The sequence below is a fragment of the Oryctolagus cuniculus genome, chromosome 2 (genome assembly GCF_964237555.1).
Source record: "Oryctolagus cuniculus chromosome 2, mOryCun1.1, whole genome shotgun sequence".
Classification (NCBI taxonomy): domain Eukaryota; kingdom Metazoa; phylum Chordata; class Mammalia; order Lagomorpha; family Leporidae; genus Oryctolagus; species Oryctolagus cuniculus.
Genome location: NC_091433.1, coordinates 98,521,021 through 98,533,824, shown reverse-complemented (window position 1 = coordinate 98,533,824; position 12,804 = coordinate 98,521,021). Strand labels below are relative to the sequence as shown.

General features: G+C 49.9%; 1 protein-coding gene across 4 annotated transcripts; it reads left to right on the top strand.

Moving 5' to 3' along the window:
- The first annotated feature begins 283 nt into the window (after positions 1-283).
- On the top strand, positions 284-12,003 carry ZBED1 (zinc finger BED-type containing 1). Of its 4 annotated transcripts, none has more exons than XM_008250571.4 (2): positions 284-463; positions 5,581-12,003. In XM_008250571.4, the coding sequence occupies exon 2, from the start codon at positions 5,638-5,640 to the stop codon at positions 7,753-7,755; it is 2,118 nt and encodes a 705-aa protein (XP_008248793.1). In that variant the 5' UTR covers positions 284-463; positions 5,581-5,637; the 3' UTR covers positions 7,756-12,003. The 4 variants fall into 4 exon arrangements, with proteins under 4 accessions (XP_008248793.1, XP_008248792.1, XP_008248794.1 ...); XM_008250570.4 differs by having other exon boundaries at positions 5,578-12,003; XM_008250572.4 differs by lacking the exon at positions 284-463 and adding an exon at positions 1,157-1,286 and having other exon boundaries at positions 5,578-12,003.
- Positions 12,004-12,804: the final 801 nt, after the last annotated feature.

Below are 12,804 nucleotides of genomic sequence, written 5' to 3'. Positions count from 1 at the left end.
GGGAGCTCCTGGAGGGGATTTGGGGAAGCGGTCCCCGGGCTGGACTCAGCAGTCTGGGAGGGGGTCCTGGTGCAGTCAACGAGGGCCTAGGCGGGGCTGTGGGGAGGATTTCGCGGGCCTGGCCGGAGTCAGCAATCCAGGCAGAGCTCCCGGAGGGGCTACGGGGAGGGGTCCGCGCTCCGAGGCGGCGGGGGTGGGGGCGAGGTGGGGTGTGTGTGGGAGAAGGCAGTCAGGGTTGGGGGTCCGGCGGGCAGGCGGGCGCGGGGGCGGCGCGTTGGGCCGTGCAGCAGTGCAGTGCCAAGCGCCGCGGGCGGGCGGTGCGGAAGTGGCGGCAGCTGCGGCGCTGGGGCCGCCATGTCGCCTTTGTCTGCGGCGCGGGCGGACCTGCGGGTCTGCGCGGCGGGGACTGCGGTGATCCTGGCGCAGCCGCTGCGTCGCTGTGGCGGGGGCTTCACCGAGCTAGGTGAGCCGGCGGGTGGCGCGGGCCGGGGGCCGGGTGGGGCCGTTATGGCGGCGGCGGCTTCGCGGGGCCTGGGGTTCGGGTTCCGCGCTCCCTGAGACCCCCGGGGTGGGGCTGGGCAGCACCGTGGAGGTGGTGAGAGGTGGGCGCGGGCACGGACCGGGGTGGCGCTCTAACGTCGGAGCAGACGCAGTGGCGGCGGCGGCGGCTGCGCTGGACCCGGGGCGCGCTCCGTGCTCCCTGAGACCCCTGGGGTGGGGTTGGGCGGCGCCTGGAGGTGGTGAGGGGTGGGTGCGGGGCTTTACCTTGGCGTGGGAGGCGCTGGAGCAGCCGGGATCAGAGGCCATGGGGTCCTTGTGGGGCGCACGCTCCTCCCCTACCCAAGCACTGCCCCTTCACCCGGAAGACCCCCTTGCCACCTGCCGTGGGCCGGGGTCTCCCTTTAAGATCCTCCGAGTCCACACAGGGCCATGGCCGAGGTTACCCGGGCACCTGCGCCCTGCGCTCCAGACCTCAGGCGCCTGTCCCCGTTGCCTGGGTTCAGCTTGTGGCCCTGCGCTCTGCATGGCTGTCCCATGCGACCCACCTCGCTCCCCAACCCAGGGTCAGTTAGCAGAGGCCATGCCAGGAAAGGGTGGGCAGAGTGCCTTGGAGGAGTTGTATATCTCGGGGTCGGGGGTGGGGGACCGGGGGGCTGGGGATGTCACTCTCGGGGAGGTCTTGGCCAGCAGAAAATCACTTCCGGTCAGAGGCCACTTTTGTGGTTGTGCCTTGGAAAAAACACCTTCCTTTGAGTTGCAAACACTGGCAAACTTGCAGATGACAAGTAAGTGTGAGGTGAAATGTGTCCTTTTTATATAATGTGTTTTCTGGTTAAGCCCGGAGTTCCTCATCACTCAGCAGTTGACCGGACCTAGAACTGAACCAGGAGAGAAAGGGGTGCACCGGCAGCTTGGTATGGGACGCTCCATGCCAGTTTGTGCTCAGAACCCCACCCTGTTCCCCCTCCCTATTTCTTCCTGACTGGAGGAAGGAACTGCCAGTCTGCGCCCAGAACTGCTTCCCCGCCCCTGCCTACCTCTGACCGGACAAGGGAACTGTCTGTGTCTGGAACCCAGCCCTCTTCCACGCCCCTGCCTGACACTGACTGGAGGCAGAACCTGCTAGTCATTGCCCATCAGCCCGCCTCATTTCCCACCCTTGCCTGTTCCAGTCTGGATGGGAGACCTGGCAATTTTATTCTTGGAATCTGAAAATTGCATGTGCTCTTTTAAGACATTAAAATCATCCAGGGGGCTCCAGACTGCTATGCCTCTGTTCTGTGTATTTAACAAATGTGTAAACTCTTTACTTAGTGTAGGGTTAATCTTATGAGTATAAAGTAAACTGAAAATAGATCTTTGTAAACATTTTTTGAATCAGAATAAATCTTAAATTCTATTTTCCTGTGCACTTTTTAAAGATTTATTTATTGTTATTTGAAAGGCAGATGCAGGATGGGCAGGTGCTGGGCTGAGTACTCTGCCTTGGTGGTTTAGTGAGTGGTAAGCAGTGGCCCAAAGCAGAACATATGGGCAAATTCAGAGTTCAGACTTTTTTTAAAAAATAGAAACAGAACACCTTTCATGTAGTTCACAGATAAAATTCTTTTTTTTTTTTTTAAGGATTTACTTTTTTTTTTTTTTTTTTTTTTTTTTTTGTGAGGCAGAGTTTCAGAGGGACAGAGGCAGAGGCAAAGAGAGGTCTTCTGTCCTCTGGTTCACTCCCCAAATCACTGCAACGGCCAGAGCTGGGCTGAACTTAAACCAGGAGCCAGGAGCTTCTTCTGGGTCTCCCACATGGGAGCAGGGGCCCAAGGACCTGTGCCATCTTCTACTGCTTTCCCAGGCCATAGCAGGGAGGTGGATCAGAGTTGGAGGTGGGACTCAAACTCAGACCCTGTGATATGGCATATGGACACCACAAGCTGGGTCTTAATCCCCACAAGAAACACCTGCCCTATATATCATTTTTCAACAAAAAGTAACTTGCCCAGAATGACAAGACGTTATGGGGCAGAGTGGCCTTGTTTGGGGATTTTCTCTGTTTCTATATTGACTGCTGGGTAGAAGGGAACTGGTTTTTCCACATTGTTTCTATACCGTTCTCTCTTGTGATCCATTTTTTTTTATTATTATTAAATCCCAGAAGGAAAATCTGAGAAATGTGGCAGCTCATTGTATAGGTGCAGAGTTGGACAAGGTAGCAAGTAATGGGAGTAGTGGCTATAATAATGGAATATAAATCAATCTTCCGGGTACCAAGATCTCTTTGAGCCAAATACCAACCATTGATTATTCAACCCCTGTTGACATAATTACTACTAATAAAATTAATGGAAGCTCATTCAATCACAGTGGTGGTGATAATGGAATATAAATCCAAATTCTAGGTACCAGGGTCTCTTTTAGCCAAATACCAACCATATCAATTCTCTGTTGAAATAATTGCTTCTAATAAAATTAATAGTAGTAGTAGTAGTAGACTATCAAGCTTTGTTCTAGATATCAGAACCTCTTTCCACCAAATGATGATGGTGGTGGGGATAGTTATGATCATGATGGTGAGAGAATTAGCCTCCATAGAACCTCTGTGGTCCCCGCGAAGGGATGAAGATGATCATAGATGATGATGACTGTGGTGGTGATGATGACAATGGTGATGCTGATGACAGTGATGGTGGTGATGATGACAGTGATGGTGATGCTAATGAGGGTAGTGATGATGACGGTGATGATGGTGATGGTGATGATGGCAGTGACAATGGTGGTAATATGACAGGAAGATCTCACAAAGGAGGGAACTGGAGAGTACGCAAGAGAACACTGGAATCTCATCACAGTAACTGCGGCCTTGTCCCACCTTTGGGAAGCTGCTGCAACCAGGAATGCTTAGGTAATCAGGCACGTGGTAGTGTTATCATCCTATAAAGTCTCCAGCAGGCACCGTTGCATGAAAGTGAGCATTACCTGGTGTAAGTGTTCGTGAGGAAGTCTCAGAATGGCCCCCATCCATCACTGGGGCAACGTGGACACTCCTGATACCCTTTATCCTTTTACATCCACTGTGTGAGTTTCCACTGGGGTGCCATAGCCCCATAGCCAAATACCACTCATAGAGTGACTTAAAACCACAGCTATGTGTATTCTTGCACAATTCTGGATGCCAGTGTTTGAACTCAAGGTGCTCGTAGGGCTGTGCTCCCTCCAGAGGCCTTAGCAAAGGATCCTTCTCTTATGGACTGAGTTTTTCTGTGCCCTTCATTGTGAAGGGAATGTGCCAGTATTTAGAGGTGGGGCCCATGAGAGGTGAATAATTGAGCTCTCCTTTCCATGTGAGGACAGTCAGGAGATGACCCTCTATGAGCCCAATACAGTGTTCTCACTGGAAACCCAATCTGTGAACAACTGGGTCTGGGGCTTCTGGCTTCCGGCTTCCAGCTTCCCGCTTCCAGAACTGTGAGAAATGTGCATTGGGTAAGCCATCTAGAGCAAGCTGACTGAGACACCTTCATGGCCTCCTCCAGACTCTTCGGGTTGTAGCTGCACCCCTGCAGTATCTTCCTTCATTTCAGTTGGCTTCTCCTCTGTGTCTCCTCTTAAGGACACCTGCCATTGCATCATCTGGGACAGCTTCATCCTGAGATCTGTCCCTGAATTAATCTGCAAAACCCTATTGCCCACTAAGGTCCCGTTTACAGCTTGGGAGATGGGTGTGTGTTTTGATGTCTCTGTTCCATTCATTGTAGTTGTGTCAAGTTTACTGTGTAAGCTCCGGGGAGAGGATATCTCTTTCCTGCCTCTTCCAGCTGCTGGTGGCTCCAGGCGTCCACATCTTTCTACTCGTCTTTCTCTATCTTGTGGTTTCTCTGTGGCTTCATCTCCTCATCTGTTTGCTATGAGGACACTTCTCAATTGATTTAGGGGCCACTCTAAGACAGGATGGTCTCATCTCAACACCTTTCTTATGTTTACGTAGACCTTGTTTGCAGATAAGGCTTAGCTCCAAGATACCTGCTGGTGAATCGCTCTTCAATTGTTCTTCAACCCACAGTCATCATTAGTGAGATATGTTTTGCTTGATTATGAACATACCCTAAATTCTCAGAAAATGCATGGGAGGTCAAGTTTGTTATTTAATGTTCCAACAGCTTGTAGATGTAACCAGCAGTTTTAAGAAAACCCAGCCTCCTTTTTGGGCTCCTTAGTCATGGACACAGTCCAAAATGGTAGCTTGGAGCTTCTGGACATTTGTCAACAACAACAGGAACCCCAGGGTCACCGGCTTCTGGGTCATCAACATTACCACAGCAAGATGCTGATGATGTCACACGATGATGTCACACGCTGATGGGCACAGCAGATGTGATGTTTCTGCCCTCAGATGGGGCTGCACTTGCAGAAATCGCGTGTGTGGAGAAATCCGTGGTCACAGATCACAGATTATGTGAAATCTAGAGTGTGCGATGTTTGAAACAGATTTTCTTCCAATGTACAGTTTGTAGGAAGTGTTCCTGCCTCTTACCCCAATTAAAATAATCTCCATAGTGAACGCAAAGTCCTGCTTTTGCTTCTCAGGTGTGCTTAATTCCAGCTGCAGTGCCATTGGATGTGGGTTTTTGCTCTTAATCAGCTCTAAGGCAAGTGGGCAGTGACAGTGCAGGGTCTGCCTAGGTGTGTTTGGGCTCCCTAGATACAAGCAGCCTCCTCTAAAATGACCTATGCAGCTCTCCCGTGTGCCCAGTTCCTGGTGGGCCCCCAAAAACAGTCAGTAGCAGTCAGCCGCTCTGAGGAATGAGCTGAAAGGGATGGCCCTTCTGAACTGCCATGTGTAAAAGCAAAAATGTTTCCTGCAGCTGGAACATGTGCATAGGATTCAGCTGGAAGAAAGAGCAGGCTTGTGTGTTACATTGCCCTCGGCTTGGCGGAAGCCGCAGGCCAGGAAACCTGACCCAGTGAGCCGCAGCCCCCTGTAAGTCCAAACGGAGCTGCTCCTTCCTGTGTGGGCCATGTTGCTCAGGGTGCCTGTGCGAACCCGGGTCCCTTTGCTCATGCTGTGTTTGTCTCACTGCTTCATAGCAGGTCCGCACGGATGAATGGACGTCCACCTGGCAAGGCAAGGCTCCCAGCGGACAAGCCATGGAGAGTAAGAGTCTGGAAGGTCCCCAGGCAGACCTGAAGCTGGTGGCCCACCCCCGTGCCAAGAGCAAGGTGTGGAAGTACTTTGGCTTCGACACAGACGCGGACGGATGCATCTTGCAGTGGAAGAGGATCTACTGCCGCATCTGCATGGCGCAGATCGCCTACTCTGGAAACACCTCCAACCTGTCCTACCACCTGGAGAAGAACCACCCCGAGGAGTTCTGTGAGTTCGTCAAGAGCAACACTGAGCAGATGCGTGAGGCCTTCGCCACTGCCTTCTCCAGACTCAAACCGGAAGCATCCTCCCTGCAGTCTGTGCCGGACACACTGGCCACCACCACGGCCCCTGCCAAGGCCGGCCACAGCTACGAGAGCAAGAAGCAGCAGGAGCTCACAGCTGCCATCCTGGGGCTCATCTGCGAGGGGCTGTACCCAGCGTCCATCGTCGATGAGCCCACTTTCCGGGTGCTGCTGAGAACAGCCGACCCCAAGTACGAGCTCCCTAGCCGGAAATTCTTCACCAGCAAGGCCATTCCGCAGAAATACGGGGAGGTGCGGGAAGCCGTGCTCAAGGAGCTGGCTGATGCCTCGTGGTGCGGCATCTCCACGGACACGTGGCGGAGCCACAGCCAGAACCGAGCCTACGTGACGTTGGCGGCCCATTTCCTGGGCGTGGGCTCCCCCAGTGGCCTGTCCATGGGCTCCCGGTGCCTGAAGACCTTCGAGGTGCCGGAAGATAACATGGCAGAGACCATCACCCGTGTGCTGTACGAGGCCTTCATTGAGTGGGGCCTCAGCACCAAGGTCTTTGGGGCCACCACCGATGCTGGGAGGGACATGGCAAAGGCCTGCTCCTTGCTGGACATCCCGGTGCAGATGCCGTGCCTCGGCCATGCCTTCGACGTGGCCATCCAGCAGGCCTTCCAGTTGCCCAAGCTGGCCGGGCTGCTCTCCCGGTGCCGTAGACTGGTGGAGTACTTCCAGCACTCGCCTGTGGCCATGTGCATCCTGTATGAGAAGCAGAGGCAGCAGGGCGTAGCCACACCACCATGCATGCTCGTGAGTGACCGCGTGTGCTGGTGGGGCAGCACGCTGGCCATGCTGCGGCGGCTCCAGGAGCAGCAGTTGGTTGTAGCGGCTGTGCTGGTGGAGGACAGCAACAACCACCACCTTATGCTGGAGTCTGCTGAGTGGACCACTGTGGCGGGACTCGTGGACCTCCTGCAGCCCTTCCAGCAAGTGGCTGAGACACTGGCCACCTCCAGGTACCCCGCCATCAGCATGGTGAAGCCACTTCTGCACATGCTTTTGAACAGCACGCTCAGTGCCAAGGACACGGACCCCAAGGAGATCAGCATGGCTAAGGAGGTCATTGCCAAGGAGCTCTCCAGGACATACCAGGACAGCCCTGAGGTGGACCTGTTCCTGAACGTGGCTACCTTCCTGGACCCACGGTACAAGAGGCTGCCCTTCCTGTCTGCTTTCAAGAGGCAGCAGGTGGAGAACCGTGTGGTGGATGAGCTGAAGGGTCTTCTCGACAAGGCCCAGGATGCCCACTTGGGGCCGACAGCGTCTGAGGACAAGGTCTACCCTGTACCTGAAGAGCCGCCGGCCAAGAAGCTCCCGCTGGCATCCACACCCCCATCCAGTACCGCCATCCACGACCTGTTGGCTGAGATCTTCTGCCCTGTGGACTGTGGGGAGGACCAGGAAGAGTGGCACGCCCAGGCTATGGAGGAGCTGAGCAATTTCAAGTCACAGAAGCTGCTCGGCCTCCACGAAGACCCCCTCAAGTGGTGGTCGGATCGCCTAGCACTCTTCCCTGGCCTGCCCAAGGTGCTGCAGAAGTATTGGTGCGTGGCGGCCACGCGTGTCTTTCCTGAGCGCCTCTTTGGATCATCGGCCAACATGGTCAGTGCCAAGAGGAACCGCCTGGCCCCCGCGCATGTTGATGAGCAGATCTTTCTCTATGAGAATGCCCGGAGCTCTGGGGCTGAGGGTGAACCCCAAGATGAAGATGAGGGCGAGTGGGGCTTGGACCAGGAGCAGGTGTTCCAGCTGGGGGATGGCACCAATGGCACCTTCTTTGGCATCAGAGACACCAGCTTCTTATAGGGACAATGGTTTCCAATAGCTTGAGAACTGCGATGAATTCATCTTGAAAAGTCTTGTAGAAGTTGGCAGTAAGGCCATGAGGTTCTGGATTTGTCTGTCTGGGGAGGGTCTTTATGATTGATTCTGTGTCTTGACTAATGGGTCAGTTTAAGATTTTCTGTGTCTTCATGATTCAGTTTTGGTAGTTGTGTGGCCCACGGTGGGGATGTTTCCACTCTAAATATTGACTCGGCTGGCTCCATGTTGATCTCAGAGACAATGCACGGCATGTGAACTGAGACAGGTGAGAAGAAGGAAGAAGGGCATGGCCCTGAGCATCTTGGAGCCCACCAAATGAATTTTCCTCTGTGGGTTTCTCCTTATCCTTGAGACTCAGGAGATTAGCTCTGCACCCAGTTCCTGTCTGGCAGTTGCAAATCCCAAACCAGAGCACGCAGAATGTTTTTCCTCCCTGCAATTCATGTTCTTCCTGGGAGGGCTTTTGTTGCAGCCCTGGGCATCGTGGATGAAGGGGAGGAATGCCCGGAGCTCAGGTTGGGACACAAGGAACCTCCCCCAAGCATTGGTTATCATACATGAGCTTGCTGCACGTACACATCTTCCTTGAAAGCAGGAGGCTGCTTCCTGTGTAAACTTGGACAAGATTGCCATGTGCATCTCTTATAAATCCCCAAGTTTTATGGTTGGTGGTGAGAAGTGTTAATGAGCATAAAATGCACACATTTGGGTAAAAAAATGTTGTTGTGTGTGGGATATCTCTGGTCATACTGCCTGCAAATGGTCATCTCTAGTGTTGGCCAAATATTTGCTTTGTAGACACAGTCCTTCCAAGCTGTGGCATTCTGAGCCTGTGATTCCTGTGTCTCTTGATGTCTGATATGTGCAGTTGCTTTCGGGGTGATTGAGAATAAGGCTTTTCATTTTGTGACCTGCACTTGCCCAGCTCTTCACCATTCTGAAAAGTGAGGGTGACCAAGGCATATCTCTTGAATTCTGTTTTTCCACCTCAGTGACTTAGGAGGTGGTATAGTGTTATTTTTTTTAATTGTTATATTGTTTTGGGGGCAGAGGGTCATCATAGGTTTTCTTTGATAATTTTGGAGGAAGTCAAAAGACATTTTTCCAACAGGGGAATTATTTTAGAACTTGCCAGAAAGCCTGCTTTCCCTAAGAGGGACTTTGTGACTCCTGTTTTTAAAAAATTTTTGTAACCTTTTATTTGAGGTGTACAAACTTCATGAATTTCATGTAAACAAATTTAATGATTCTTCCCACGCCACCCTCCCTCCCTCCCACCCACACTCTCACCCTTCTTCCTCCTCCCTCTCCTAGTCCCATTCTTATTTTTTACTAAGAACTATTTTCAATTAACTTTATACATATACAATTAACCCTACACTAAGAGTTCAACAAATAGTATGAAAAACAACCAACAAAAAACCCCTTTTATTACACAGGAAAATGTGTGTTTCTGCAGACACCTGCCTCTCCATGCCTCATTTCTCATTTTTTAAGCCTTTTCTGTGTTTTTTTTTTTTTTTCATTGTTGCTTTACTCACTGACTCTTGGTGTGGGCATTTCACGGTTGAGGTGGCTGTGTCTCATATCTCAAAGCCTGGGTTCAGTCCCAGCTCCACCCCCCAAATCCAGCTTCCTGCTAAGGCGGATCCTGGGAGGCAGCAGGTGATGGTGCAAGTGTTCGGGTCCCTGCCACTCACCTGAGAGACCTGGATAGAGTCCCAGTCCCTGGTTTCCGCCTGCCTAGTCTCAGCTGAGAAGACGGCCCTACAGCTGCTTTTTTTTTTTTAACTTTTATTTAATGAATATAAATTTCCAAAGTACGACTTATGGATTACAATGGCTTCCCCCTCATACCGTCCCTCCCACCTGCAACCCTCCCCTTTCCCACTCCCTCTCCCCTTCCATTCACATCAAGATTCATTTTCGATTCTCTTAATATACAGAAGATCAGCTTAGTATACATTAAGTAAGGATTTCAACAATTTGCTCCCACACAGAAACATAAAGTGAAAAATAATAGATGATTTTTTTAAATGATGATGAAATCAGATCAGACCTATTGTCATGTTTAATCCCAGTGAGAGTCAAGTTGGGAATTGATAAATTTTTTTTTAACAGAAGATCAGTTTAGTATGCATTAAGTAAAGATTTCAACAGTTTGCACCCCCATAGAAACACAAAGTGAAAAATACTGTTTGAGTACTCGTTATAGCATTAAATCTCAATGTACAGCACATTAAGGACAGAGATCCTACATGAGGAGTAAGTGCACCGTGACTCCTGTTGTTGACTTTACCAATTGACACTCCTGTCTATGGCATCAGTAATCTCCCTATGCTCCAGTCATGAGTTTCCAAGGCTATGGAAGCCCTCTGAGTTCTCCGACTCTTGTTTAAACAAGGTCATAGTCAAAGTGGAGGTTCTCTCCTCTCTTCAGAGAAAGGTACCTCCTTCTTTGAAGACCTGTTCTTTCCACTGGGATCTCACTCACAGGGATCTTTTTGCCAGAGTGTCTTGGCTTTCCATGCCCTACAGCTGCTTTTCTCTAGAACGTTCTCGGTGGCTTCTTCCATTCCCCAGAAGCTTGCTTTTCTTGCCTGTTGTGGCTACAACACAATGTGGTGAACTTTGTCAGTGACTCCAAGTTCAGATTCCCTTTCCTGTATCCTACAGTGACCAAGCCAGGGCTCCCACAGGGTCCTTGGGGTTTCCAAGAAGCCCAAGGCAGTCACGTCCCCTAACCTGCAATGGTTGGCTTAGCCCCTGTCAATCTCACAAAGAAATCCTCATCAGACTTGGCATCATGGTCCCGGAGTTTTGGATATCCTTAATTTCCAGAGATACTCCCTTAAAATTTTAAGGAGCTTAAAAAGGATGGCATTGTGGCATAGTGGGCTAAGCCTCCACCTGCAGTGCCAACATCCAATATGACCATCAGGTCATGTCTCGGCCCCTCCTCTTCTAATCCAGCTCCCTGATAATATGCCTGAGAAAGCAGCAGAAGATGCCTAAATGCTTGGGCCTTTGCACCCATGTGGGAGACCCAGAGGGAGCTTCTGGCCCCTGGCTTCAGATAGGCCCATCTCCAGCTGTTGTGACCATTTTCAGGAGTGAACCAGTAGACGGATGACCTCTATGTCTCTCCCTCTTTTTTTCTGTAACTCTACCTCTCAAATAAACAATCTTAAAAACAAGGACTTAAAAAGACAAATCAGTAAAATATGCCCGATGCCATCTGCTGCAGTCATCTAGGGAATGAATGGAACAACATTGTTCAAAGCAGTGAATGATTTCTGTATTAACTTCTCTGTTTCCTGGTAAATTTTATTAGGAAAAAAAATTGGAAATGAGTTTTGTATTCCTGGAGATTGTCTTTCATGAGACAAAAACGTCAGCCCAGTTTTGTCTGTTTTTCTCAAAGAGGGATTTTTTTTTTTTTTTGACAGGCAGAGTGGACAGAGAGAGAGAGACAGAGAGAAAGGTCTTCCTTTGCCGTTGGTTCACCCTCCAATGGCTGCCACGGCTGGCGTGCTGCAGCCGGCGCATCACGCTGATCCGAAGGCAGGAGCCAGGTGCTTCCTCCTGGTCTCCCATGGGGTGCAGGGCCCAAGGACTTGGGCCATCCTCAAAGAGGCATTATTCTCACAATGGCCTAGCATCCATTAGGAAATGACACTGTCCAAGTTTCTGCTCTTCTGAGCTCCATTTTCTTAGCTCTGGGGAGATGTTTTGGTGCTGAGCATTGGGGAGAGGCCACAAAATTGCTAATTTAGAACAAGATTTAAATTTAGCTGTGTCTAAGTCACCTTGTTCTCTCAACTCCTATGAGCTGGGTCAGTGGGCACTCATGCAGGTGTCCCGAAGAGAAATGTCTGCCTCAAGCGTTTTTAGGGTCCCTGTTCATGTCCCTGTGATTTCTTACCTCTGTGTGATCATTTTCATGGGCTGAATTCTGAATTTCCAGAAGAGTAGGAAGATGCACACCAAACTCATATGTCAGTGAAGGCATGCTTGCAAAAGCCAAGAGTGCAGACATGGTTTATTTCTGTTGCCAGAGATGTTGAATTTGATATATCATTTTAAGAAAATAGATGAGTATTTGAAACATATGAAACTATAATATACGAGTATTTTTTCTTTAGTTAGAAAAGAACTCATGGTTAAGAAGAAATAACTTTATGAATGATTCTATGAATACCTGCTTCAATAAATGTAATACACATTTTTGCCATTGCCTATTCATGCTGCTTTCACAAAATAGCACCAGTTGGGCAGGTTATCAACAGCAGACATTTATTTTGTTGCTCAGAGCTCAGCAGGCTGGACATCCAAGCCACCATCTCCTGACATTGTCCTCTTGGGTGAGAGGATTGGGCAAAAAATGTTGAGACCATGGCAAATATCATCTTTTAGGAGCTATATCCACATTTCAGCTTTTTGGTTTAGTCAAATTTACAAGAATGAGAGATCAAGGAGTATTTGCTTTCTTAGGGTTGAAGCCCACAGCTCTGAAACTGAGGGGATTTGTATGGATTGTGAAAATCCCAGCCCACTGCAGAACAGGATCTGGGAAATTAACAAGATGAGGAACTACCTTTTTTTCTTTTTCTTTTGGTTGTTGTTTCTTTTAATGTGTGCTATTTTTGTTTAAATTGCCCAAAAATTGTTTACAGTTAGCTCCAGGCATCTTGGGGGCACTGTCTCAATATATTTATGAAAGGCATAAGTTTGCTAAACATACATAATTATTCAACACAATGGTGAGTGAAGTACTTGCATAGAACCTGCACACATCTCCCTGTGTACAGTGGTAACTGTAGTACATGCACATCCTTTTTATAGTGGTACGTGTAGTGCTTGCATAGACCCTCACACATCTCCCCATGTACACTGGTGCCTGTCGTACATGCACACACCTCTGTGTACAGGCGTGAGTACAGAACTTGTGTAGAATATGCACACACACACACCTGTATACATTACACGTTCTCTACCTAACTTATCCTACATCATACAAGGTACATGCTG

Coding starts and splice junctions, on each gene's coding strand:
- ZBED1 (XM_008250571.4), top strand. CDS start 5,638: ATGGAGAGTAAGAGTCTGGAAGGTCCCCAGGCAGACCTGAAGCTGGTG.